Source organism: Drosophila rhopaloa, unplaced genomic scaffold (genome assembly GCF_018152115.1).
Source record: "Drosophila rhopaloa isolate 14029-0021.01 unplaced genomic scaffold, ASM1815211v1 contig_163, whole genome shotgun sequence".
In the NCBI taxonomy this organism is placed as follows: Eukaryota; Metazoa; Arthropoda; class Insecta; order Diptera; family Drosophilidae; genus Drosophila; species Drosophila rhopaloa.
In genome coordinates, this window is record NW_025335043.1 from 14,576,910 (window position 1) to 14,604,900 (window position 27,991).

Below are 27,991 nucleotides of genomic sequence, written 5' to 3' on the forward strand. Positions count from 1 at the left end.
AATGGCCAAAAACAAAATAAAACCAGCGAATGCAAATGTCGCCCACGCTCGTTGAAAGAACAAAAAAAATAGGATTGAGAGAAAGACTGGACGAGACGACAGTCCGTCATTTGATGAATTCGCATGGAATGATTTTAATTAAAAACCTGTAAATCTCGCCAACGGAATGAAGAAAACCGAATACAACATTTTGCGGACCGCGTAATAAAGTTGTCAAATATTCTCCGACAACTCGAATATGTGCATAATTATGATGGATGTGCGTACGACATTTGCCAATTGATGGCTTCTGTTTGCCTTTGTTCTAAAATGCTGTTCATTCATGTCCCCATGTGGGCATTAATCATTTTTGTTTATGCCAAATTCAAAGCCCAGACAAGAAGGGCAGAGTAGCAGCAGCAACACTGTCTCTTCCATTGGCAATTTATTAGCATTTAATGTATTTATTACGTTTGCTTTCGTCTACTTTTACTGCCCTGACAAATCAATGAATTTTCTTTTTCCAAACAACGTTTTCTCATGACTTTGGCAAAAATGTGTGTAAGAAACTAGTGCAGTAAATCGAATTCAAGAATAGCGTTTAGTTTTCGTTTAATCTCAGGGTTTTGCATTGGTGTGGAATTAAGACTTTTAATAATATTTAAAAAAATATAAATCATTGATATAGAACAACTACATCTATATATATAAATATATATAGTATATAGAAAAAACATTCATTGGGGTGAATTTAAATAGTATTCCTATCATTTAAAGTCCCATTATTCAAGAAGTTCATTAGATTTCAAATCGCCTCTTCGATAGAAAAGGGGCAGGCCAAACCACCCTCTGAAATACGCATTGAGCGCTAGAAATCTCTACAGATCTCTAAGAAACATATATATACGCTATATACTTAGTGCCACCTTAAGGCAACGTCAAAGGTAAAAACTTGGAGAATCTCGAAAAAAGAAAAAAAAAAAGTGAAATGGGAACGCCACAAATCTCCGTCCGAAAATAGAATGGGGACAACGAATGAGACAGACGGGCGGACGGATTTGAGTTGACTTCTCTCCCGGCGGCAGGCGAAAAGTTGGTAACAGAAGTGAAAGTTTATTGAGGCATTCCATCTAAGCTGATTTGTTGTCCAGCTGCCCGGGCTTTTCTTTTCGCTTTTCTCGCTGTTCGTTTTCCGTTTTTCGTTTCGATGGAACTTTTCCGCCATTGCACAAGGGCAACAGTTGTCAGCTGCTTAGCAGCTCCAAATATTTACATGGAATGCGTAGCCAGATTTTCCCCCCTGTGTGTGTGGGTAAAAAATTTTCCACGGCGGACGGCGTAAATCAAAAGATGGCGCGGCCCTTCTGCTGCCCCAGACTTTTCCGACTGCATTTCCCTTTGAAGGGAACTGTCAAAGGTATTTGACAAGATTTTCGGCAAGACTTTTGAGTATGCGGGATGAATTTGAATTAAGGTTGCTACCTTTCATTCCTAATCGCTGAATTAAAAATGTGCAAATTTTTTAATTAGATCTTAGGGAAATTTAATGTCCAACTCTGTCTTTAATAGATTTCTATCAAAAGATGATAAGCATACATTATGTGTGTTGTGAAATGGTAAACAAGCTGTCTAAACCCAAGCCAAAATATTGTAATTTAAATACTTAAAAATCAATCTTTTATCGTTGGTTATACTTTTTATAAATTTTATGTTCAAATCGGTTAATATATGTTAAAGTATTATTTTTAAATTACTTTTTCAAATCAGCATTTTTAATTAAAAAACAAAAACAAATAAAATAAAGCCAACTTCGGCAAGCCGAATTGTTTTATACCCTATACGCTATAAAATAAAACGGACAGACAAGCGGACGGACAAATGTTCAGAGTAAGATCGACTTGCCAGGTAATGCCGATCAAGAATATAGAGATATAGAGTCGGAAAGTTTTGACTGGTAGTAAATACCCTTTGCAAGGGTAAAAAAAAAAGAAAATTTCTCAGCCAAACGCAGCACTTTGGCCGCAGGGCCTTGTCGTTTGTTGACACTTTTCTTTATTTTCATTTCGCATTTGTTTTGCGTTTGAAGTTATTTACATGTGTCGCCGCCTGACAATTGACGACTCTGTCCCTTTCACACCCTGTTTCCCTCTCGTTTCTACTTATTTTTTTTTTGTTTTCTGTTTCAGCTCCTTTTCGGCACATAAAATGCCAGCGGGCTTTTGGCACAGTCAGCTAGTCACGGTTCTTTTCTGCCTTCGTTTTTATCAAACGTTCAAAATTTGTTGACAACATGTTGCGACTGATTGTTAAAGTCTCACTTTCTCTTTCTATCTGCCCTCTCGCTCTAGCTACCAAGTCGCTTACAGCTGAACAAATCGATTGATTGATTTCTCAGGTGTGTTCGATTTTGCTGATGATGACAACGATAAAGATCCGTCGATAAAAGGATGGCAGTTCAACTGAAGTCGAGCTAAAAATATACATACACTAGTTTTTTAAAGATATCGCTAACTTATTTCATAGGTTATTGTTTTTGAGGGCTATTTTTAGTTAAATTCAAACGAGACGTTTCAAAACTTAATCTGAAATCATTATCATCAGCGATCAAATTCATTATAATAAAATTGAAGTATTAATTTGTAGATAAGATTCATTTAATAATTTTCTTTAATGTTAGCTTATCAAGTAAGTAGTAAAAAAGTAATTAATTTGCATGACAACACCTTGCTTTCTAATTATTCGCACTATTGTATCTGATACCATTTATTTATTTAGTTCAGCTTTGTAACCATATCATATCCAATCATTTGTCACGATCTGACGTTTATTTGATTCGCATCACTAACTGAAAGCTGGGTCGTTGGGTGAAATAACGTTTAGTTTTATGTAACGCCATTTTACTTTTATGAGCTCCGCATGCGATACTCCCCGTGCATTCATGTATCCATGTCTGCGTGACTGAGTATCTGTGTGTGTGGTCATGTATCTTTTAGTTTGGCCCTTGGATTGGAAGGGGTGTGTTTGCATTTGGCGGCTAACAGCGGTTTGATTGAAACGCTGATTGTTGAAGCGTAGCAAATATATACAAATGTAAACAAGAGGAAAACAAGATACAATGAATTGGTTGCAGGCATAAAATGCATACAATTTGGGTTTGGAATACAACTGACAATACACTAAAAAGTGATCAAAATATCTCAATATTATTTAAAATAATTAACTGATTTAACCAGGCGTTAAAGTTTATTTAGATTCTATTACCTACTAAAAATCGATAATATTTTGGGGATGTTATTTTATTAATTCTGTTTCATGGCATTTTTTGTGTGTTTTGTGTGCAGTACTGTTTTCTATACCTCACAGAGATCGATGAGCAATTCGCGACCTAAAACCTAAATACGGTGCTATTTTCGCAATTGCTCATTTGGGTACGCAAAAAATGCGCTTGATCTATGCTGATCCGATTCGATGCGATGCCATCCCATTCCCATCCCATCCCCTTCGATGTGGTCAGCCGCAGATATATAGAAAGCAATGCCAAATAAAGATTCAACTAGAGAAGGACTTTTTGCGGCTGGCCTGTAAATTAATTACATTCAGGCAAATAAAAGGCCAAAACAAAACAAAACAATTTTCCAAGCAAAACCAAACTAAAGCCGAAAACAAAACGAAACAGAACAAAACACACAGAGTCCGTAATAGAAAATGGGAAAAGGAAGGGGACGTTGTACAAAAGTCACAGGGAAAATAATAAAAACAGCAAATAAAATTCTCGTCTGACGTTTGGTTTTTTGCATTTTTTATGCAGACCAAGCAAGAATAAAGTAGAAAATTATCCAACAGACACAACCCGAGTCCGAGTCCTAAATAAACAAGACCAAAAACTGCACAGACATGGAGCCCGCGTACCGCTGCTATTTTCTCCGACATAAGCGTTCAAGTTAAGTTTCGAAATTATTCGGGCACGCCAAGGAAAATGCATTAGAATCCGCTTTTCGTAGATGCAAAAAAGAAAAAAAAAAAAAGTTGAAAAAGAGAAAGAAAAGCATAGGGAAAATAAAACAAGAGACGACGGCGTCGACAAGATGCGTGCCAAGTTATTTGCATTGCCGCCGTATTGTTTGGTCTTATTTGGTCTAAAAAACCAAAGGCCTATTGCTCTGGGCTCAGAGAGTCTGACAATGCTTAGGATCCCCATTTTCCTATTCCCGATCCCCAATCCGACTGACAGTTGGCTCGTGTCGATAAAATGTTGCCGCGGCGGCTTAAGTGGCAGCGTTGGGCCAAATCTATTTTTGTTTGGCCGCCGGACGTTGCAAACAACGCCTCTACCACACTTCTACGTCCAACGTGTGCAGCATAAATTCAAATTGAGAAACGTAAAAAGTAAGGAGTCGCCAATTCCACATATTAAGCACTGGCACAACCAAAAGAAATGCACGACAAATTAAATAGAAAACCATTAAGCCAGCATAAATATATTGCATGCTCTAGTGGGGATTAATGGTGGAATTTCAAGGAAAACAAATAAGTATATATTTTTATGTGCGGCTTGTTTATTGCTTAAATCTTTTTCAGACTTAAACATCACAACAAAAAGTTTAATAAGAATAATACAATTAAACTTTTACGTTAGATATTTATTTAAATAAAGGTATATCTTACACAAAAGCGCCTAAAAATGTTTAAACAACCCATTGCAATCATTACTTGTCAAACTTTCCAGCCAAGACAAATAAATAAACCAATTTGAAACTTTGAATAAATTAATTTCCTAAACTAAACTTTGATTCTTCAAAAGGGATAACAAAAAGATTTTCTTTGTGTCCATTACAAATCCAAATCTATTTGTGTCATACATCATACATTTTATATGCTCCGAAATGTTTACAATAAATGTATATCCAGGCAATTACTTGGCAAACTTTTCCACTTTTCAACAATCTTTTTCGAATAAGATGGAACCGGCAAATAACAGACAGTTTAAAATCAAATTACTCACATAATTTATATGCACAGCCTCGAACGAGAACAAAGTTGGGATGAAAGAAGGGAGGCACAGAAGATATAGAACCTACGGAAAAATCCGAACCAATGCAAAACTTTCACAGAACGCCCTCACACTTTCACCTCACATCTCCCACCCACCTCCTATTTTCCTATTTTTCCCCGTATGTTTGTTTGTTTGTTGTTGCTGCTGCCCGCCCATTCGCCCCGTACAATATTTGTCCTTCATTTGAAAGTCAAATGCGTGTGAAGCTAAGAAATCTGTTGCTTTCGACCAACCGACTAACCGCCCTGGGATCTCAAAAGAAAAAAAAAATATAAAATACAAAAAACAAAAAACACAGCCCCCTCGCCACGATGACAACAAAATTATTTTATAGAATGGAATGAAACAGCCGAGACAAACCAGAAGAATGTATGAAAAACACAACATAAATTCTAAAAGGCTGACAAGCATATAAAAAAGCATACACATATAGTAGCACCGTCATTGATATAAAAACTATGGAACGACGGGAAATTGGGTTAAAAATAAATGCAGGCCCATCAAAATTTATGGTTGTGATGTCGCTGGCTCTGTTCAAGCAATTAACAACAACGGGAGGGAGTCCGAAATATAAATTTAACCCTCGAGGTGAAAAGGTTGGACCCCCTCGAAGGATACAGAAATAGTTCCGAACTTCATAAGTTGAATTGTTTAAATAAGTGAAAAAAACCAAGAACCTAAGATAAAAAAAAGATACAGATAAAAGCATGCCTAAGTTTGTAAATTTTATTTTATGTACATCACAACAAAGAACATGTTGTTAAGTCAACAGATTGCAAATGATTTGTGCTAATAAAAACTTGCTCAAAAAAATATTCCGACTCAAAACTAATCGTTTAATCAGTGACTAATGTACCGCCTGCAATGGCAGCCAAATATTTAAGTTAAAAACACACAGCATAAACATAAACAATTCGGATGGGAAATGCGCAACTGAAACCAATAAAAAAGTCAGCCCAAAAACAGACAGATCAAGAACTAAACAATGGCGAATCGAGAAACAAAAAACGAAAAAGGGGGAAAAAAACAGATTTATGCAAATCAACAAATTCCCACTAATTGTAAAAAGAGTCTAGATGGCGGAGGTTATTGGCCAGGCCCATCAATTAGGGCCAAAACACAAGATGGCCAGGCAATATCTATCGGAATGGGGCATTATCATGAGATTTGGCTGAATAGTGTTAATTGCCATTTGATTGCTTCTCATTTTCACAGGCACAACATCGCAATTTATGCAAAATCTTTGTAAAATATTGGGCCATGTCTGGGCCTACATTTTCATTATGGTGTCCATATTTCTTCGTTTTTTTTGTCTTGCCCCCAAAAATTGAGACACAGTTTCTTTACGCACTAATGGCAAAATATTAGCGAGATGTCAATGAACTGAAGTGTCTGCATGTGTTCCATAATAGGATCAATATCCTCCCCTTATATCACACCAGCTACATATATATTTATTGGGCGCAAAGTTCAACGTTCGACGTAGCTCAAAAGAAATTATTGGAAAACCAATTTCCAATTAGATGAGCCAGCAATGTTATTTATTATGGGAATGAATACAAAATATTAATATTATACATATGAAAATACTCTATGGTTTTCAAGTAAAACAAGAAATATTATTATTGTGATAACTTTTAAAAAAACATCAAATATAATGTTTAACTATTTATAAAGACATTTTGTTTAAATTGTAGATAATCCTAACACAACTTTTATCCTCGGGGAAATGTAAATTTTCATAATTCTACTTTTCTCAGATACTTTTCAATAGCTGTTAAAAGTTAGCTTGCTAAATATTCTATAAAATGGAAACCTTAAAGCATATTACCACAACAATTGACTCCCCAAAGCAAAAGCCATCACCCAAAACTTTCCTGTGGGACAGCAACACATCTGATTACGTATACGCCCAGTTAGCAGCTTTGGCCAACAGCCAAAAACCGACTTTGATGCGTTTTTAAGTTGGCTCTTTGAGTGCCATTTTTTCTTTTATTTTTTTTATTTTTGGTGTTGGCCAAACTTTTCCATTACCACATCAACAGCAACTACACTTTAAGCCAGGGGACAGGAGCTACTTTTTGGGGTCAAGTCGACATTAAAATAGTTTAGGGATTTGTATTTATGTTGATTGCATTGTCGGGCCAACTAACTGACATGTGCATGGGATTTGTGGGGGAAATTGAAAAGTTGTGTGCTGCCAGGTTCTAGAGATTTGTGCCCATGTCAGCGAGTGTAAAATGCAATTTCATTCAATGCCACACAAAAACAGTAATGCACAAAAAAAATAATGTTTGATATCAAATTTAAATGTATTTTTAAAATAATATTTTGGAACTTTATCCCTATAAAAATTGTTGATTAAATAAATTGTAGAGTTTTTAAATAAAAATTGCATAGCAAACTCATTTTAGAAACCATTCTTATATTTACATTTTTCAGTGTGCCAAAAAACGAAGGTTAAGGTATAAAATATCTGTCTGCGTAAGTTCAAAAGTGCCAAAGAGTCAAACATTAAATTGACCCCCAACCAAGAGCAAACATTGGCAGAAAAAAAAGAAGAAAAAATGAATCGTGCAACATGCACCTGTTTCAACTTCAATTCGCGAGGTTTCTATTTTTATATATGGCTGCAGCGTCTGGTTTTTATTTCTTTTATCCGTTTTTGCTCTTTCAATTCCCTTTTGCCATATTTTTTCCTGACCCACATTGACAATATTCATGTTTATTAATATGCATCAGCCAACTCTGCCCAGCTGTTGTTGTTTGTTCAACGGAAATGAAGTTATCCGACTTTGCTGGCATTAATTGCCCGGTAAAAGAGTGAGAACTACTCTAATTAAAAGTAGCTGCATAAGCAGCAAATAATTGTTCGCAAAGTGAAGCAATTAGCTATCCAAAGAACAAAAAATAAACTGTATTTTGAAACGTTACTGTAGCAGTAAATATGACATTAAATTGGATTTTAATTTTACAACTGACATTTTTAGAGATTTTAAATAATAAAATGATGTTAGGTGCATTCTTAAACATAGGTTTAAATATATTTTCTTTTTATTATATGTAGCTAAAATGTTTTGACATTCAAATAAAATATTTCAATTTAAGTCTTTTTGTGTGTACCCAAGAATGGATTTATTTTTCATCATTAATTTTCTGATTGTTATGCTCAGCAAATAAAAATCCAAGAAAAATATATGAATAATGCCCGCTAATTTCAAACACATTTCACGTAGATTTTCGAGATTTCTTCACGGATCCCTGACTAATTAGCCACTCGGATCACGCGTCTCGTCAGTCCTTTCTGGAAGAGCCATCGAGTCATCTATCGCTCAGCTGTCTCAGCTCCGCCGCCTCCGCCTGTTGGCCATTTATCTATATCGGAGTGGCATTATAAATACAATGACCACACTTCTTGACATGCCATGGTCAAATTTTTGTGCATTTGTCAAAGCGAAAATAAATCACAAAACGGCAAACAAACAAAACGCAACGCAAAAAGACAATTTCTTTTTGGTTTATTTCATTTGTTTTTGGCAATTGCGTTGCGTGTTTGGATGCTTTTGTTTAGACAAAGTGTTCGTCGTTCTATGCACTCGAAAGAAAATGGGGAATCTGACATAGTTTTCGCTCAGGCAGAAAGTCGACATTTTGAGATATAGATGCCATATAGTCCCGATTCCGTTGACAGCATAAAAAGCGCTGCTAAAAAAGCGAATTATAGCAAAAAAGCAAATTTCATGCCACATTTAAAATAGCCACCGCACTGTTTTGTAATTTATCAACGCCCGCCCGCACCAGATATCGTATATAGTATTGGATATATATCTAGTATATGCGGTGGCAGGCGTGTGACTACTGCTACGATGTTGCAATGCAATGGCCACGGCGAATGCAAAATGCAGACATTTCTTGACACTTCTCTAAATAGTTTTGCGTGCGACGCAGCAGCCAGGGAAACCAAAGAAAATGCGAGGAAATTCAGGGGAAAGGGGGTGGTAAAACGCACACGGTCACTCGAGTGCCAAAATGTCCCCGCACGCCATTAAAAATGTTGCGAAAATTACACAGCAAACTGAAAGGTGTTCTAATGAGGCGTGCGCCGGACTCTGTCCCGAAATGTGTGTATTTTAGTGGGTGTTTTCGTGCTAAATGGGGGTAAAGGGAGGTGTAGGGGCTCCTATTTGCAAAAGTGCTGCCCAACTGAGCTCTCTATCCCCATAAAAAATAATCATAAAAGTTTAGACGATGTTTATGGGCTGGAAAGCCTCTAAATGGGTCTCTCCTGAAAATAATTATAAAATGACTCTTTCCTGAGTCAATATTTTTTTGTTAGAGATATGCTGTAAGACAATTAATTTTTAAATACAGCTTAGTAATAATTTTGTCTACATAACACGTACATGTATGTAATATGATTTTAAGTTCATAATGCATAAGATTATGTTTGACAGGTAGCATAGTTATTATGAAGAAAAGTATAATTATTAACTTGTCTGCAGTTTTAAATAAAATTTAAAATCAAATTCGAATTTTACCAATTAAATCTCATTACAAGAATGTGACACTTTCGAGTCCCATTAAATATTTACGAACCCTTTGGAACACACTTCAGAGTACTTTTAAACTTTACTAATTGAAGAAATTAAATTTGCTTCGATTTCCAGTCCATTCCACCCTAATTTCACCTGAATTGCTTTCGGCAACCTTGCAGATTTTTCGCAACCATTTTTCGTACTTAGCCCAGCCATTGGCCTCCATTTTAATGCTGCAATTTTCATTGAAATGAGTTCAAAGTCAAGGTCGCAGCCACCATCTCGTCCCGCTCTCGGTCATAATGGTCATGCTACATCATCCCGGTCTCGAGAATCTTGGGTCTTGAACTCGACCCGAGCGATGCCATGAATACAAATTGTTGCATTTACAATAAAGAATTCATGGGATTCCATTTCAATAAGCGAAACGGGCGAATAAATGCAGCAGGGGAACAGAACAGCAAGTCGAATCAGTTTATTAAATAAAAGGCAATGTGAAACATGAAGAACGACCTTTGCAAAGACAGACACACGCTTCTCGCATGAAAACTTCACTAAATTACCAAGAAAAATATTTGCCAATAAGCCAGAGGAAAAAAAAAAGTAACAATTCAAAAAGCGGGGGAAAAGGGGAGGACAGGTAATTTGTTTATCCAGCGATAGGAACACCTGCAAATTGCCAACTCGAGATCCCAAGACAATCCCTCTTATTTCTTACTCTCTGTGTTTTTTCGCATTTTTTCGCGGGATTGGAATCCAATAGTTTCCAGTGGCAATAGCAAATTATTGCGTTTATTGAGGAAAAGCAGCAGACTCAAAGGGGCTTTTAGAAAAGAAAATTGAAGATAAATTGGAAGGCAACAAACAAAATATTTCGCAAAATTAAAAATGGAATTTAATCATTGTCTCTAATAAGAATTGAAATATATTAAATGGCGTAGAATAATTTTGTTTTCCTTTTTATTTAATGGAAGAATAAATCAAAAAGTGCATTCATCATTTTTCGTACAAAATTCTTTTGCGATAAAATAAAACCGTCATAAAAACTCGTTTATCTTTCATCCTAATTTCCATATCAATACTCCCACATGTAGGCCTATTACCCACTGTAAATTATTCAGACATTGCTTAGATGTATGTAGCATTGCGCCCACCCCTTTAAAAACCACCCACCCCCACCTGTTTTCCACCCCCTCACACACCCGCGCATTGTTTATTTGCACAAATGCGTGCGCTTTCGTTTTCCGAATTTTCCAACGAATTTCTTGGCCAGCAAAATTGCTAAGCGAAGTAAAACTGGACAATGTGGGATATATAGCGATGCCATACGTTGGGGATTTACATATATAGTTACGAAAAACTGCCTGTTGCTGTTGTTGTTTGGGATTTTCGTTCCAGAACATGTGTCTGCAACATGCAAAAGTAATGAACAACAAGTAAACGGAAAAAAATTAGATCCTTTTAAGCTGATATTATAAAAAAATGTAGTTTGATAAGTCTTTAGATCTAATTTTTATATATTATTGATCATCTTTATGATATATTCAAAATTTTGTTTCCTAACTATATTATACTCTGTGTTTAATATAATATAATATATTTTCACTATTTTAGCAAAAGTGAAATACATGAAGATATTCAAATCATCTCTAATATTAAATATGGATCTTGGGACAAAAATAATTTTTCAGTGTAGCAAAACTTCTCCCCTGTTTTTCCCTTAAAAAATCACCGATCGATTCTCTTTTCTCTCTTTTTCGTGTACATGGATTTTGACTTTGACTGGACGCTGAAATTTAATGTGTAAACATTGCGCAAGCTAGAAACAACAACAAAACAACAACAAGAAAAGCCAGCAGTAATAAAATTTCTATATTCATACGCCGCGTTGTACAAGCTCACCCAAAAGACGTCAGAAAGGGATGAAAAAAGTGGGCGAAAGTGGGACGGAGGATGGCTGATTCAGACAACAACAGAAATTTGACTACAAAAATGGGCAAAATGCAAATACACACAGTCGGCCGCAATTTCCATGTGTGCGTTTGGCTTTTTCGGCAATTTTGCGGCATGTTTTTCACACATTCGCGCGCTGCGAGGAAAAACAATCGAACACGACGCTCTGGCTGCCATGGAATATCAGTATTCATATTCGTATTCCTATTCATTCCATTCGATACGATACGATATGGCAATGATGATGATGATGCAAGTGCAAATTTATTTGCCACTTTGTGTGCGGCTCGTCGAGTTGTAAGTGAAATTTTCGAATTCCCCATTGGGCGGCTGGCTGGAAAAGCCTCCAAGTTGATTGATTTTCCAATTGCAAGCTGAGTGCTTTTGGGTTAGTAGTTTTGAGTCTACAGAAAGAAAAAATGGTCGTGATTTTTAAATAATAATAATAAATGGAAAACTAGCCTAGGCACTTTCTGTATGAAAAAGATTTAATCATATTATATTAAACTCAAGATTAAATTAAGACAAAATCATGTTTAAACCAAGCTTAAACCACATATTTAAATTTAAAATATCTTTTTAAAAATCTTATTCCACGAGACTTCTTGAAAATAGTTTTTTAATAAATGGCAATCTTTGATTAATGATGATTCAACTAATATTCTACTATTTTTTTTCCCTGCACAAACCAGTTCAATGAGCTTTGTGAGTTCAGTCAGTGAGTGATCCCCGAAATTCTTTGGATGAACCACAGAAAATTAAAATGTTTCCCCCTTTTCAAATTCACAGTTCAGCACGATTTTTGTTCCCCCCCAAGAAGCAATCGAAAGAGATGTCAGGAATGCCCAGCCAAAGGGAATGCGATGGATGGATAAGGGGTAACTGAGGTGGGGGACTGGAAATAGCCCCAGCGACACTCATTTTAAAGTGTTTAGGAGAGCTCACACGCAGAAAACACAAAACGACAACACCTTGTGCCCCACTCAACACTAAAAATTACATTGAAAATGGTCATAAAAACATGGAAAACAAAAAGGAAAAGCCTGCTGGAAAGGGACAGCAGTCGGTTGTGTCTGCCTCGCTTTTGATTTTCATTAAATTTAATTTTATTTCGCTTTAGCTGTCACACAGCAGCTAATTTTGCTGAGCAGTCTGCCCCTCGTTTATCATGTAAATAAAAAAGCCATAAACGAAAAAAATCAAAATGAAAATCTTTTTTTACATTCAGCTGCAGTTGTCTAATCACAGCCATCAAATTCACTATATATCAAATGGAATAAAAATATATGTGCGCAATATATTGAAAGAGTGTCAAGGCTTGGAAAATTTTACGTTCCGATTAGCCGCAAGAAATGGAATTTTCCTCCTCTTTTCAGCTATTTGTAAACAAGATTGCATTGTTGTAAACAAGTCGTTTATATGGCAAAATGATTTGGCTTAGCCCGTTGTTAGCTTGTTGCTTGTTTTTTTAGTTTGATTAATTCTGGGTATTAGGGTAATTTATTTATTTTTAAATGCTTTAGGGGAAAGTTTATTTATTGTGGGTTACAACAAGTGGCAGCGTTGGCTTATTGGATTTATAGAAGATAAAAGGAGCTTTCTTTCTTTTCATGATTGAAAGTGAAACGGTTCTAACTATAATATTACAAATTTGCGTCTTAAAGTTTACTTTGAAGTTAAAATTAAATCAAGTTAATAAAATAATCAAAAAAGACACCAAATTTTGTTATTATTCAATGGATATTAGGACAGTTGAAATATAAAAGAAGAATAATTTAGATGATAAATATGTTTTTAAAGTCAAAAACATAAGTGATAGTTTATTTTGTATTATTCCAAATCGATTTTGTAATTTAGATGTCACTGGTAAATTAATATTTTCTTTTTGTAATTAAAGTCAAATGGTTACGAAAGATTTCATTCTATAAAAGTTGCATATTCCTTTTCTTCGATTTCAAATATTTTCCGCAAGATTTTCAATTTCCCGGCTGCGTTTTTCTGGGGTTCGCCCACGCTTTGTTTAACTTTGGCATATATGCTGGGTTCCTCGTTATATTATATATTCATACAATGTCTGCATTTGTTGACAACATTTTACAATGCTTTATTTTTAACAGCTCGTTAGCCAAGGCGTAGAAGGGTTGGGGGTGGTGGGTGGTGGGTGCTGGTGGGGTGCGCCGTGAAAGTGGGCGGGGGAAGGTGGGCTGGTCAGTTTGACATTGAGCGCGTGCCAAGCAGAAAACGCACGGCCAAAAGGCAGCCAGCAAAAGCAACAAAAAACTCAGCCTCTGCTCATTAGGGGTAACACTTTTGCTTAATTAATCTAAATGAACTAAAATTGAACTACCAGCGTTTTTATAAATATTTCATCTTATCCAAAGACTTATCACAAGTTAACGATAACACCATATACAAGGCAAACTTCAGGTCAAAATTTATTTTTTAACATTTTTTCATATCTTAACCAAAGTAAAGACAGATTTTTGAAATCGTTACGTTAATTATTTATTCGATGCTCATACACATATTATGTCAATATTGTAATAAGACTGTATAAAAGGAAGCAAATATTCAAGTAAATTTACATAAAGTTTAAAAATGAAAATTTCTGATCTTCCAATAAAGACAATGGAACTTTAATTGCGGCTTACGAATTATAAAATTCACGTAAATATAGAAAACAAAATTTATATTCAATTCGAATTGAAAATACATTTTTAAAACTATTTAAATCGATCCCCATTTTCTTAGCATAGACTTTATAAATGTTTATAGCCTATCGTCAGAAACTATGTTTACAAATTAAACAAATCTTTAATTAAACTAGAATGTATAAATGAGTTGCATTTAATGCTAACCGTAATTTATAAAACAGATATTGTATGAAATGCAATCAAAGGAAGTGTTTATGGCTCATTTCATTAAATTCAAAAAAAAAAACATTAACATGAAAATCCTCTTTGAAATTAAATTAGTTTCCTGTGCATAATATTTTGACATTTCCGGTCAAAATTATAATGTTGTCAAAATCCCGGCGAAAATCCATTTTTCCCTAGCTAATCTCGAGGCCTATTTTGCAGCCAGTGGCGTTAGCTGTCATGAATTTCCACTACCAAACAATTTTAAGTAGACGCGTCAGCGGTTTTTCTTCTGTTCCATTTTTCTTCATTTTTTTTTTTTTTTTGGTAGCAGGAAAAACTAAGTGCCCAGCAATTGCTGCCCCTGGCCAAAGAGCAACAAAAATTAAAACAAACAAATGGAGAGCAAAGTTAATGTCAGTCAAGTGGCGGGGGAAAAAACATAGGGGGCACACGGTGGGGGAGGGAAGAAATTAAGCATAAATCTTTCAATTGTGTTTGGATTTTGGGCCGAAGTTAATAGCCAACAATAGCGGCGAATCGGTTAACGAACCCGCTGCACTTTTCCTGCCATTGTTTATACAGTAGGTGGATATATAGGTGGATAGGTTGGATAGGTTGGATGTAAGATCTAGGCATACCCTCACAATGTTTGCAACATTTTGCTGGTGGCTCATCGCTGGCGGCATCGGCAATGACCGGCATGGTCCCCGCGAACCACTAAAACCACCCGGTGGTGCAGTCCTCCTCGACTTTTAACTCGGATAACGCAGCTCGGTGTTCGCCGTCGAGGGATTCTTTTTTGATTAAAAACACATCCTTGTTTTAGGCACTTGAGACACTCGCGGGAGACAACCACCTGCTGCCCAGGAATCTATGTTCTCTCGGTATTTTCCTTCCGATTTCAGCAATGGAATGTTGGCATTTTCGTAACACTTCTTAGGCTAAACACTTCAAGATCAGTTAGTTAGGATCGGATCGGATCGGTTAGATCGGGGCGTTAGATCCTCTCTCGGTTCGCTATAGTCCGCTACTGACGGTGCGGTGCTAATCGTTCTGCTGTCTGTCGTCTGTGTGGGACGTCACGCCAGGCTATTTCTAGTCTTTTTTGGCTTTCACATTGCGCTTTTCCGTGGAAATCTCGTCGTGTGTTTCGTTCGAGAGACGTTTTAACGTGAAACCTCCGCAGAGACCACTGAGTGTAGATATTCCGGGCGCACGCCGATCTGCTCCCATTTCGAATTCCGAATTCGAAATTTTCGGCCATCCGCGCGCAGCATCTCGCCACTGTTAGATAATTTGACTTTTTCACCATTTTTCCTCAATGAAACAATGAACTTTCACATTTCCTACACGAACAACAACCGACTAAATGCCCGCGCTCTTTCACTCTCCGTGTTTCGAAAACGTTTCTTTCGAAAATAGAACTCAAAATCCTCTCGCCGGAGAGTTCGAAGACGATCGGCGCACGGCTCTTAATTTCGAAAAGTTTTCTGAAAAGTTTTCGGTCTATTTTACCGAGCACCCTACACCAAGGAGAGTTGCCCATCTCGTGAGGTATTTGGGATCTTACGATCGTTTGGGTTTCGTTTCAAAGTGGGTTTCTGGGTCAAGGCATCCGCCTGCACTTAGTCTAATCTTTTTTGAGTGGGTTCAGTTACGAGGAAATCTGCGAAGGCCTCTCAAAGGTTGAAGAAGATTAAAAAAGAAACCTTGGCTGTCATAAGTTAGCAATTAAGAGTATTTTAAATGATGGCTAGCATAATTTATAATAAATAGGAACTTATTAACCATTCTGAACATGATAAGCCCATATTTAATTATCTTAATTTTTGTTCATTTTCAAACATAGCTGAACATATGAGAAGGAATACATTTACAAATTGATACATATACATTTCTTTATTTATTTCTCATAAAAACACACTTAACCTTTTTTATAATTATACTTTATTTACATATGACATATGCGCATCCCTAAAGCCTATTCAGTACAACAATCTCATAATCTCCATGGTATAAGACAAATCATTTAGTAAAGAAAGGTTAATAAAAAATATAATAAAAAATTGTCACACAAACTGAAACCTCTTAAAGTTCAACGCATCCAAAAGCTATCGAAATTCCCAAATAAATATAGCCTAAGCACTCTGTATGTTTTTTATTTATGACTGACTTCCTAAAATATATTTCCCCATTTGATATTTCCAGTCCCCGACACCTTTTCTTTTATTTTCCCTACCCACATATCACAAGGAGCAAAAATAAGATATGCCAAATGAAAAAAGCGAAAAAAAAAAATAATATTTATTATTTGGCCAACATCCAAAGCAGAGATCTTAACTGCAAAAATCCTTTGCAAACAATCCAACGACCTTGAAAAGCAACGTCTCTGAAATAACTTTCGCCCGGATCGCAGCATAATTTTTTGCCAATAAACAAATTCGCAAATTGGGCAATTGGACGTTTGGGGAATCGATTCAAGATATAAAATATAATTTATGATGGTCGTAGAATTTCTAAACACAAACCGAACTGTGAATTGATTCGATGTCGATTGTGGGGGGCCGTAAGACATAGAGAAAAACACCTGCATGACTAATCCCCGATTTCAGTATCCCCCTTGAGTTTGCTTTTCGATTGATTTGCGGCCGAAGAATGCTGGCAAAGGAAAATCAAAGTAAATTGCAAATATAAATTTAGAACGCCGACAACTAATTGGGTTAAATTTAGCACAAATATATATTTTTTTTATTATTCGCAAATAGAAATGTACATTTAAAAGAATAAAATAAAAGCACATACCAAAAGCAGCAACTAAAAATAAGAAAATTGACTCAGCTCTGACTTTTGTTGTTCTTCGTTTTGATTTAGCGACACAACATATTTGCTTTGTGCGACTGCAGAATTTTGTAGAAAATATTTTTTCAAATTTATAGCCAAATCGGGCGCAAACGTCAAAACTTTTCAGGCCGCCAGGGAAAAATCGGGCAAATGGGCGGCATATTACCAGGCATCATCTTCGATTGTGTCATGGTTGTGGGCGTGTTCTTTATGATGCCTTTAGTCAAGTCGAATCACTGTTCACAGTAAACCTCAGATAGATCTTACATATTACATAGTTCCTATATACATAAACCCGTACATGTATACAATTAAATATTATAAAACAATCATAATCCATATAAAAAGAATTTGTAATTAATTTAAACATTTTCATTATTATATTTAGTAAGATACCATAAATCACAATTTTTCTGTACTGATGAGAAGTGTGTTTCTTCTTTCCAAAAAATGAATTTTATATTATTTGTTACGCACTGTACCTCTGGCTAAATCTTGTTTGCTTTGGATTCTCCAATTCTTTTTTTGGCCTTTTGTGCAGTCTTCGATTTAGAAATTGTCATAAACAAAGTGAACCATTTTTCATGGGAAAATATCGCCCATTTGCATTTTCCATTAGCTGCGTTCGCACAATTTTCCATTTTCCATGCAGCAAGTGCAATGTCAGGGCCAAACAAATGCACCGAAAAAAAGGGAATTTACTTGCGAATTCCGGCGTTCGCACAAATTTATAGTGCACAGATGCTAGAAACATAAAAAGATATGTGCACTTCCAACCCGAATTTAATTGTTGCCACTGTCAAGCACCTCGTCCAGGGTCACAGAAAAATAGTTTGGCCTATGAGTTATGAGTGGGCCGACTTTTATGGCCCACTGTGCACCCATAATCACCCCCTGCTCCCTCACTTTCCGGCTGAAATGCTGCGAAAATCCATTCCACTCCCGATCGTCTTAATGCAGGCATTGCTTATTTATTTTTTTGATTTTTTTATGCATAAATTATAAAGCGGGTAGCATAAAAAATATGGGAACAAGGCACCAAGACAAACACAAATCGAGCGCGTCAGAATTTTCGGCGTGGGCGAGAAAAGTTTTTCTTTCTTTTTTCGGGGCAGCAGCAGCGGCGGAAAATTGAAAAACATCTTTACCGTGCGAAAGTTCTTGGTGCTTTTACTTTGACGTCGTTTCATAATGACGAAACGGCAATGCGAGCGTTTAGTTTTAAAACAGCTATAAACAAACAAAGCCCGAAGACAGCGGGAAATCTCAGAATATCTTCATTCTTTAATAAAGAATTAAAATAATTTATAGTGTGAAAATATAGATGTATAAAATATAACAATAAAATAAATTGAATTAATAAACATTCCCGTAACTATAGAAAACCAAATAAATTGAGCACCCTATAAAGCCCTTAAAAAGGTTTTTGCTTAATAAATTAATACCTTGAATGTTCTTAAGCTAAATTTATAAAAATGTACCCCCATCTAATCTCCTTATCATCAATTAATCCCCTTTCCCCAAGGAGTATAATTTAATATCTAAAATCTTAAGAAACACACAACCAATTTCATCGGCTGATTTCATAATCTGTGATAATTTATGTGATTACTTAAATGAGCAATGTTAGATCGGTCAAAATAAGAAAAAACTATGCCAAGAACATCTAATTGGTTTGAAAAAAACAAAAACGATGAAATATTAAATTTGTCTGAAACACTTCCAACGAAAAGTATACTTTCACTTATGTGGGTGGCGCGTAGCAACAGGTAGAGGGTGTATACTTTTAGCAGTCACTGTGAGGCGACATCAAGCCACAAAATAAATAAAAAGGCAAACAAAAAATAAGAAATGAATGCCTGACAACGCAGAGCACAGCCGCTGCAATAAATAAATATTTAAATCGGCTAATAATGTTACAAAATACACACCGATTTCTGTAAAGAAAATTTAAGAAATAGTCGAATATTGTTTACTCTGTCCTGAACATTTTTTAAGGAACGTTTTTTTTTTTTAAAACGAGCCCATTCCTTAGGGAATTGTGTAATTTTTTTGAATTGTTAAGAGTTCATTTGGGAAAAGGAAAAACAAACTTAAAAGTCAAAATATATGTGATAAATACACAGTTTCTTATCTAGAAATAAGTTGTTATTGTTCCTTATCAGTTTGGGATTTAAATAGCCCAGCATACTTTGTGTCGATACAAAAGAACTATTGGAAATAACGCCTTGTAATTTCTGCCGTTTTTATTTGAAAATTACGAAGCAATAAAACGTGATTAATAGACACCTCAACCACCGCCCACATGGGTTAGCTATCTAATAAGACAGGGGGAGAGGTATATTCTTATTGGGGGACAATGCAATCAAACTCTAATGCATTCCATTCCATGAAAAACTGGTGGAATTCTCTTTCCTGCGACATTTTACTATGTTCAGAATGTGGATTATTTTTATTTTATTGTTTATTTAAAGGTGTACAATAACTTAAAACTAATGACAGTCTGATTTTTACTCGAATCTTATAACAACGTAGTTTTTTATATATTTGTTTACCTTAACTAAGCCTTACTTTAGTTCTTCTAAGTAAATCAAGAAATATAGTGGCAAACACAATTCTTAAGTAATGTATGTATATGTATCTATTTTTAATAAAAAAAACATTTTTTATTCCGGAGATCCCAAAGTTCCAATTGGAAAAAGGGCGTCGTAAATTCGAACAAAAGAAGACAACAAAAACGTCATCGAAACGCCGGCAAAACAAAGACGCGAAGCAGCGGCAAAAAGCGGAGAAGCGAAAAGCGAAGAAGGGGAGCCCAAAAGAGAACGCCAAAACTTTGCGAATCTCACGCAAAAAGGGGGTTTAAACAGCGGAATAGATACATATACATAAATGCAATTAAATAAAGGGGGACTACATGAAAAGTTGCAGCAAAAATCAAATTTAGATGGGAAGCTAACGCACATCACTCTCACACACGCACAACTATATAAATAAACATAAAATAAAGCATTAAAAAATAGCAAAATTACCTCAGCGCACGTTGTTGTTGTTGTGTGTGTGTAGTGTAGTTGTTGCTGGTATATTTTATATATTGTTATTGTTGCTGCAGCTGCTGCAATTGCACTGTTTTTCACGACACGTAAACGGCAACCGACAAAGACAATAACTTTTCGCGTATCGGAGATACGTTTAGAAACGCGAGGAAAACTTTAAACGGTTGTTAAATATTATTTAGTTGTAGTTTTTTAACAAATACGCGACGTTCTTGTGGTACCAGTGTGGCCGCAGCACGACAGTGGAAATATCCCATGTTGCTCTACCAAAAATACTGAAATGCTCTGCAAATATGCCTCAAAAATGGTTGCGAGCTTAAATAAGTCCTTAGCTGACACCCGAACCCGTAATTATATCTTAAAAAATGTAATTAACACAACATTTTTAAAAGGGTTTAGCTGAGAGCAACGTATAATTATAACTAATATAATCTTAGGCTATTAGAAATGGGCATTTTTTAGAAAAATTAATTTAGCTTCAATATAGCTAGATTTGTATGCACCTGTCGTCTAGCCACATTTGGCTAGAGCCCCGTCAGCACTGTCCGATAGAGGGATTTTCTTCTTTCGATACCGATAAGTGCGGTCATCAAGTTGCAACCCTATAGAGACGCCGGTGTAAAGAAAAAACGGAAGAATTTGTGTAGCCGTAAAATATTTCGAAAAACGTGAAAAGACCCCCGAAAAGTGAGTTGCAGGTAAGCATGTCCCAGCACATCCAATTCCAGGCGGGCACAACGAAACTAACCCTTACCGCCTCCACAGTAATACGTGTCCCGCAGGAAAACGAGGAATACCACGAACAAGATGTCGGACATCTCAAGCGAGGACCTGCGTCGCGAAATACAGGCCGTTCTGAAGGACGCAGATTTGGCCACCATTTCCGCGAAGAGGGTGCGCGAGCAGGTGGAGGGGAAGCTCAACTGCTCCTTGCTGAGCCGCAAAAAGGAGTTCGACAAGATCGTGATGGAGGTGATCAACGAGCAGCAGGACGAGGAGGATGAGGACGATGACGAGGGCAAGGACCCGGATGCGGAGCCCGATGATGAGAGCGAGCCCAGCGAGGAGGAGGACCCCAGCAGCAGCGAGGAGGAGGCCCAAAAGAAGAAGAAGCCGGGTCCCAAGAAGAGGCCACAACCCACCAAGCACAAGGCGCCCAAGAAGAAGCGCAAGACCCTGAACGCAGATGATTCCGGGACCGAGAGCGATGCAGGATCGGATTCGGACTATGAGGTGGTAAAGAAACCCGCCGCCAAGAAGAAGGGCAAGGCTGCCGGAGGAGCAGGGTCCGGGTCCGGACGCAAGAGCACCGGCTTCACAAGGGCCTACAATCTCTCACCCGAACTGAGCGCCCTCATGGGCGAATCCTCGCTACCCCGCCACGAAGTGGTCAAGAAGGTGTGGGCCATCATCAAGGAGCGCGACCTGTACGATCCCAAGAACAAGCAGTTCGCCATCTGCGACGATGAGCTGATGAAGGTGATGAAGATCCGCCGATTCCGCACCTTTGGCATGCTCAAGCACCTCAAGCCGCACTTCCTCGACTAAGTTCGCGCCGCCCGCCGATCCTCTCCAGATGCAACCATATATGTACGCAGCCTCACAGCCAGCCTGGTTTACCTAACCCACTGTAACTTTCGGCTCCGCTTGGATTTGTTTGTTCCACACAACCTTTGATTAAGATTTAGTTGACGCATGTGTTTAGCATTAACCTAATTAGGACGGGTTTGATATGCACTTTACGGCATTTTAAGGAAAAGTTCAGACGAGAAGCGTAAGATGAACGGAGAAATTATATAAAAGAAAACTGTAATACATAAAGTGTATGATTTTTTTATAACAAACTCGTGTAGTTTACATTTTATAAAGTATCAAAGAAAAACAAGTTTAAGGCAATGTATCGAGTAATAAAAAGAGAAATAGACGAGTGATGCATCTGAATGGCGACTTTTTTTTGGGTTGAAAGTGGGGGAAAATCAATCAATCGAACGAACAGAGCTTATTGCTCAATAAAGAATCCTTTTTTTTATTGTTTTGCGTTTCTCACAAATTTCTTACAAACATTTTTCACTTTTCTCTAATATACATATTAGGTGTATATGCAGTGTATATATATAATTCTCGATCTGAAATATATGCCAGCGTGTATATAATTGAATAAATGGAATTACTTTGCACTGCATTTCAATCAACACTCTCCGGACGAAACGAAAGTACAAATGTGCCATAATCAAAAGCGGGGCATAAACGATTAACAAATTAAGTACGTAAACAATACGAGAGGTTAAATCGATCACTTATTATTGTAGATTTCATAATTCGAAAAAGGGATTTTCATTTAACATTGCTTATTATTTCGATTTGAAGCTTTAGCTATTTGGAATTAATATTTGTTGATGAAACTTTTCCAAATTTGTATAAAATCGACATCTTTTGAATTATGATAACCTAGTCAAAAAGCAATCGAATATCTAAAATAAATTCAAGTGATCGGCAATAAAAACATTTCAAGGGGATAAATTCTTAGGGGCAAGATTAGTTTAGGGTTTAGAGAGTCATGGGGGATTAGTAAACAGAGAGAATACTCCTGCGGCTAAATCGAGTGCTAAATACTATATCGAAGACGTTAAATGCTAACGAAAAGCAACCAATAATTCCGCTCGAGCTAAACTAAGCAATACAATGGTAATAGTAACTTTGTGTTCTCCTTTCCGTATCCTTTTGTGTGTTCTGTGTGTGTGTCAACAATTGTTTTAAATAGTTTTACTTCTTCGCAAAGACAATACTTTCGTTGGCGTTGTTGTTACTCCTAATTGCTGGTGTTATTGTCCGCAGATCGCTGCCCTCGACCTCTTTTTAGTAGCGGTAGTAGTTGGGCTTGAAAGGACCGGCCTTGTTGAGCCCCATGTACTTGGCCTGCTCGTCGCTCAGCTCCGTGAGGTGAGCATCGAAGGTGGGCAGGTGCAGGCTAGCCACATACTCGTCCATCTTCTTGGGCAGCAAGTAGACATCCGTCTTGTAGCGTCCGGGCGGGGCATTGAAAAGCTCGATTAGAGCCAGCGCCTGGGTGGCCGAGGTGATCGACACGGCGAACGAGGGAATGCTGGAGCACGAGAGATTCACCAGCCTGCCCTCGGCCAGCAGTATGATGTACTTGCCCTCCGGCCAGATGATGTGGTCCACCTGCGAACGCACCTTCTCCCAGGTCAAATCCGGTGTGCGCAGTCCATTCACATCGATCTCCGTGTTTGAGTGACCCATGTTGCACACAATGCACCCGCTCTTCATCTTGTCCATGTGCTCGCGCACCACCACGTTCTTGTTGCCCGTCGCCGTCACCACGATGTCCACGTTACGGATCACTTCGTTCAGCTTCACCACGCGGAAGCCATCCATGCTGGCCTGCAGGGCGCAAATGGGATCGATCTCCGTGATGTAAACAATGCAGCCCTGTAAAAAATAATTGAGTAGGTTAATAGAGGCTCTATGTTTGTGGATTTAATCAGCGCTCACCTGTCCTTTGAGTGCCTGAGCACAGCCCTTGCCCACATCACCGTAGCCACAGACGACCACCTGCTTTCCGCCGAACATCACATCCGTGGAGCGCTTGAGACTATCCAGGATCGACTCCTTGCAGCTGTACAGGTTGTCGAACTTGGTCTTGGTCACCGAGTCGTTCACATTCATCGCCGGCACCGTCAGCTTGCCGGCTTTGGAGAGCTGATAGAGTCTGTGCACCCCGGTGACGCTCTCCTCCACGATTCCCTTGACCAACTTGAACATGGTCGGGTACTTCTTTAGCATCAGGTGCGTGGCATCGCCGCCATCGTCCAGGATCATGTTGGGCTGCCAGTTCTCGGCGTTTACGCAGCGATCGATGCACCACCAGAAGTCCTCTTCCGTCTCGCCGCGCCAGGCGAAGATCGGGATTCCAGATTCGGCCAAAGCAGCGGCAACTTCGTTCTAAAAAATGAGGGAAATATTAGTTGGTTTTAGCTTAATATGCCTTTAATATGTTTAATGATTATAATCATTAAACAAAGCCTGAAGTTCTTTTTTTCTCACTTTACGATAATACCTTTTCGTTTTGGTAATTGTTTTACTAACTAATCAACGGCCAAAAGTTGATTTATCATTTTCAAGACCTTTTCAAGTTAATAAAAAAGTTTGTTTTTCTCTTATCATTTCGACTGAGGTCACAATTAACATTAGTACTATTATTAAACTATGTTAAAATTTATTACAATTTTATAAAGCGATATAACAAAAAGTATTATCACGTGTGTATAAGTTGTAAAATTAAAAATTAGGTTGCTGAAAATGTATAGTTTCTTACTAAAAATTATTAAATAATTTATAGAAATTATAACACACTTCTATTTTAATAGATAGAAGTAGCATAGTCTGGCTATGAGATCCAACAAAAATTTCAAGTTAAGTACAAGTTTAAGTAATAGTAAGAATAACAGGGTACATGGTATGATAAATGGTGTTGTTTTAAACACGAATATAATATGTAAGCATGGATTATTGTGACTGCCCCATCAATTTTAAAAAGATAATGTATTCCATGATGGAGTAAAAAAGTATATTTCGTGTTATTACAACTATTGCCATGAAGTAAATACCCCCAAGGAATTCCGAAAAGACTGTTTGTCTGATAAATCGAGTCCCCCTAATGCGGTGTAAACATTTGGTAATATCTGACTTATATCGGGCTGCACCCTCGCTAAGCACAGCACTCGGAGCTCGGCTGATAAGCCCCAGGTGATACAGGTGATTCAGCGTGACAGGCTGTCGGGAACTCGAAGGCGATAAAAGTTTCGACGGACGGGTGGGTGCATAAATGAGCAGGGGGTGTGCCCTCGCACTCGGACCGCTTCATTAGAGATCCCATAAATTGTTTATAGTCCGCACACTCGTGATAATTGCATCAGCCACGCCGCAGGACTGGGCAAACAGATCGAGAAACCGCAGACGAGGCTGCAAATGGAACTACTGCGTCTACAACTTCCACTCCACCAATGATGTGGCGACCCAATTCAGGGCACATCAATTACTCAGCGATTGCCAAACACTTGAGCCGCGGGCGCTTAATTGATTAACATGGCTTGATTGATCATTTGTTTGCGCCGCCTGGCGTGACAACAATTGTCTCCAAGCGACCAGCCAGATCAAGTGACCAAACTCGAATATAAATGTGTATTTAAATAAATATAATAAAATGTGTTTAGATATAAATTCAGGGAAATTTGATTTAGCACTTTATAAAATGTGACTTTAAGTTTGGTGCGATGTTGCATAAATGTATGCATTACCTATTCTTTTAAATTGTTAGTTTCAGCAAAGTACTGGAAAATATTAATATAACTTAGGAATACAATCTGCAACTTTAAATCTTTACCATTTAAAAAACATTCAATATTAAATATAATCATTTCTGTAAAACGAAAACTTAACTATGACTACTAAAAACAAGAAAGAAAAGCTAACTTCGGGCGGAGCCGAAGTTGATATACCCTTGCAGAATATTCTGTAAATTATATTCTCCAAAATTATTCATATGATGCAATCTTAATACTCATAAAAAATCCCAACTTCCTAACTTTAAAAACACCAAAGTTATGGCATTTCCAATCGTTCAGTTATATGGCAGCTATAGGATATAGTCGGCCGATCCTTATGAAATTTGATAGGTTGGATTGATTGGTTAAAAATAGAACCCATAGAAAATCCCAACTTCCTAACTTAACAAAAACCAAAGTTGTGGCATTTCCGATCAATCAGTTATATGGTGGCTATAGGATATAGTCGGCCGATCCTTATGAAATTTGGTAGTTCGGATTGATAGGCCAAATATAACACCCATAGAAAATCCCAACTTCCTAACTTCACAAACACCAAAGTTATGGCATTTCCGATCAATCAGTTATATGGCAGCTATAGGATATAGTCGGCCGATCTTTATGAAATTTGGTAGGTCGGATTGATTGGCCAAATATAAAACCCATATAAAATTTCAATTTCCTAACTTAACAAACAGCAGAGTTATGGCATTTCCGATCAATCAGTTATATGGCAGCTATAGGATATAGTCGGCCGATCCCGGCCGTTCCGACTTATATACTGCGTGCAAAGGAAAGAAGGGTGTGTGCAAAGTTTCAATTCGATATCTTTAAAACTGAGAGACTAGTTCGCGTAGAAACAGACAGACGGACAGACAGACGGACAGACAGACGGACAGACGGACAGACGGACAGACGGACATGGCTATATCAACTCAGGAGGTGATCCTGATCAAGAATATATATACTTTATAGGGTCGGAGATGTCTCCTTCACTGCGTTGCACACTTTTGACCAAAATTATAATACCCTCTGCAAGGGTATAACAAGTTGTTCCGTTGTAGTAAAACATTTTAAAAACTCGTTAAAAGTCCATAAATATCTGTCGTTTATCTGTAATATTTTTCCTATTTTGTATACGACATATGGTTGTAAATAAATAAATGAATGATGTGGCGGGTGGTGGTTGGTGTTTCATAGGCCCGGACTTACCTGCGTGGAGTAGATGTTGCAGGCGGCCCAGCGCACACTTGCGCCCAATTCCACCAGTGTTTCGATGAGCACCGCCGTCTGGGCGTTGATGTGTGTGCATCCCACGATCTTGGCATCCTTCAGCGGCTTGTCCTCGGCGGCCCGCTTTTTCAGCGCAATAATGCCCGGCATCTCCTGCTCCGCAATCTCAATCTCCCTTCGACCAAAAGCATGCTGGGCGGCAATGTTCCTCACACAGAAATCGGAGCTGCCTTTGGAGTTCTTCTGCACCTTCTCCCTTGGCGGCACATCATCGCCATCTTCGCTGCTGCCCGTATAGCTGGCCGAACTGAAGGAATCCGTGGAGGAGGCACTAAGCGAGCGGCTCCTGTACCGACTGGTCTTCTTCAGGGCCGAGGATTGCTTGGTCGCGGGTGGGGGCACCACCACACTGGCATCCTGCGGCGCCGGTCCTGCCTGCGCCTGCTTGTCACCGCCTCCGAATCCAGGATCAACTACTACAGTGTCTGCCAGGTTGTTCATGGTGGAAGTTCGGGGGTTCGTTTCGGGGTTTTCTTAAGGTTCTTTTGGTGCTGCTTCCCTGATCCTTTAAAGCTCTTTGTCTGCTTCTCCTGTCAAGTTTCTAGCTGTCTTGGTTTCTCCAGCTGTTCTATAACTCCAATTTGTGGTCCTCTTTCTCCAGCTACTAGTTTTCCACTTCCTAATCCTTCACGGCTCCTCCTTCAGAACGACCGCCTTGGATGTTATGTAAAGCCTGAAATTCAGGATAAACTTCAAATCACTTTATACTTGGATCGGGGATTATACTAACCAGACAATCACGTGATAAATCGACGTTAGGTCGCCCACAAATTGCCAATTTAATTGTTTTTAGTTTGCGTCTCCTTTGTTTCACCTCTCCTCTGTTGTTGTTGTTGTTCTTCCTCTTCTTCTACTTCTTGGGGGGGCTACGCACTTTGAATCCGGGGATTCCTGGGCTTTTCCGGAGGGCGGGGTGGAAATTATATATAGCCGTCGGTTTTTTCGGGCGACGTTGTTTGTGTGGCGACCAAGTGGGGGATCGTTTGGCGATCGTTTATTAACTATTATTTATTATCCAGAGAAAGAGAACTAAACCGAAACCGAGGACAGTAAGCAAGAAATGCGAAAATACCAA

The 27,991-nt window shown here is 37.9% G+C and overlaps 3 protein-coding genes across 5 annotated transcripts in view; 1 reads left to right on the forward strand and 2 right to left on the reverse strand.

Annotated features, from left to right (window-relative positions):
• LOC108043470 (myocardin-related transcription factor B) overlaps positions 1-15,588 on the reverse strand; it is a 44,133-nt gene extending 28,545 nt beyond the window's left edge. For 2 of the 3 annotated variants that reach the window (XM_044458282.1, XM_044458280.1), the window contains exon 1: positions 15,020-15,588. In XM_044458282.1, the coding sequence (XP_044314217.1) occupies positions 15,020-15,083 (64 nt within the window). In that variant the 5' untranslated portion in view covers positions 15,084-15,588. The remainder of the gene's footprint in view (positions 1-15,019) is intronic. The other variant, XM_044458281.1, reaches the window with a different exon arrangement.
• A 5,254-nt stretch (positions 15,589-20,842) lies between these two features.
• Positions 20,843-22,219, forward strand: LOC108045715 (upstream activation factor subunit spp27). The gene is made up of 2 exons (XM_017125109.2): positions 20,843-20,976; positions 21,044-22,219. Exon 2 carries the CDS (start codon positions 21,086-21,088, stop codon positions 21,824-21,826), a length of 741 nt encoding a protein of 246 aa, XP_016980598.1. The 5' UTR covers positions 20,843-20,976; positions 21,044-21,085; the 3' UTR covers positions 21,827-22,219.
• A 58-nt stretch (positions 22,220-22,277) lies between these two features.
• LOC108045713 (adenosylhomocysteinase-like 1) lies at positions 22,278-27,981 on the reverse strand. The gene is made up of 4 exons (XM_044457867.1): positions 27,647-27,981; positions 26,836-27,589; positions 23,792-24,241; positions 22,278-23,728 (listed from the first exon to the last, which is right to left on the reverse strand). Exons 2-4 carry the CDS (start codon positions 27,355-27,357, stop codon positions 23,135-23,137), a joined length of 1,566 nt encoding a protein of 521 aa, XP_044313802.1. The 5' UTR covers positions 27,358-27,589; positions 27,647-27,981; the 3' UTR covers positions 22,278-23,134.
• Positions 27,982-27,991: the final 10 nt, after the last annotated feature.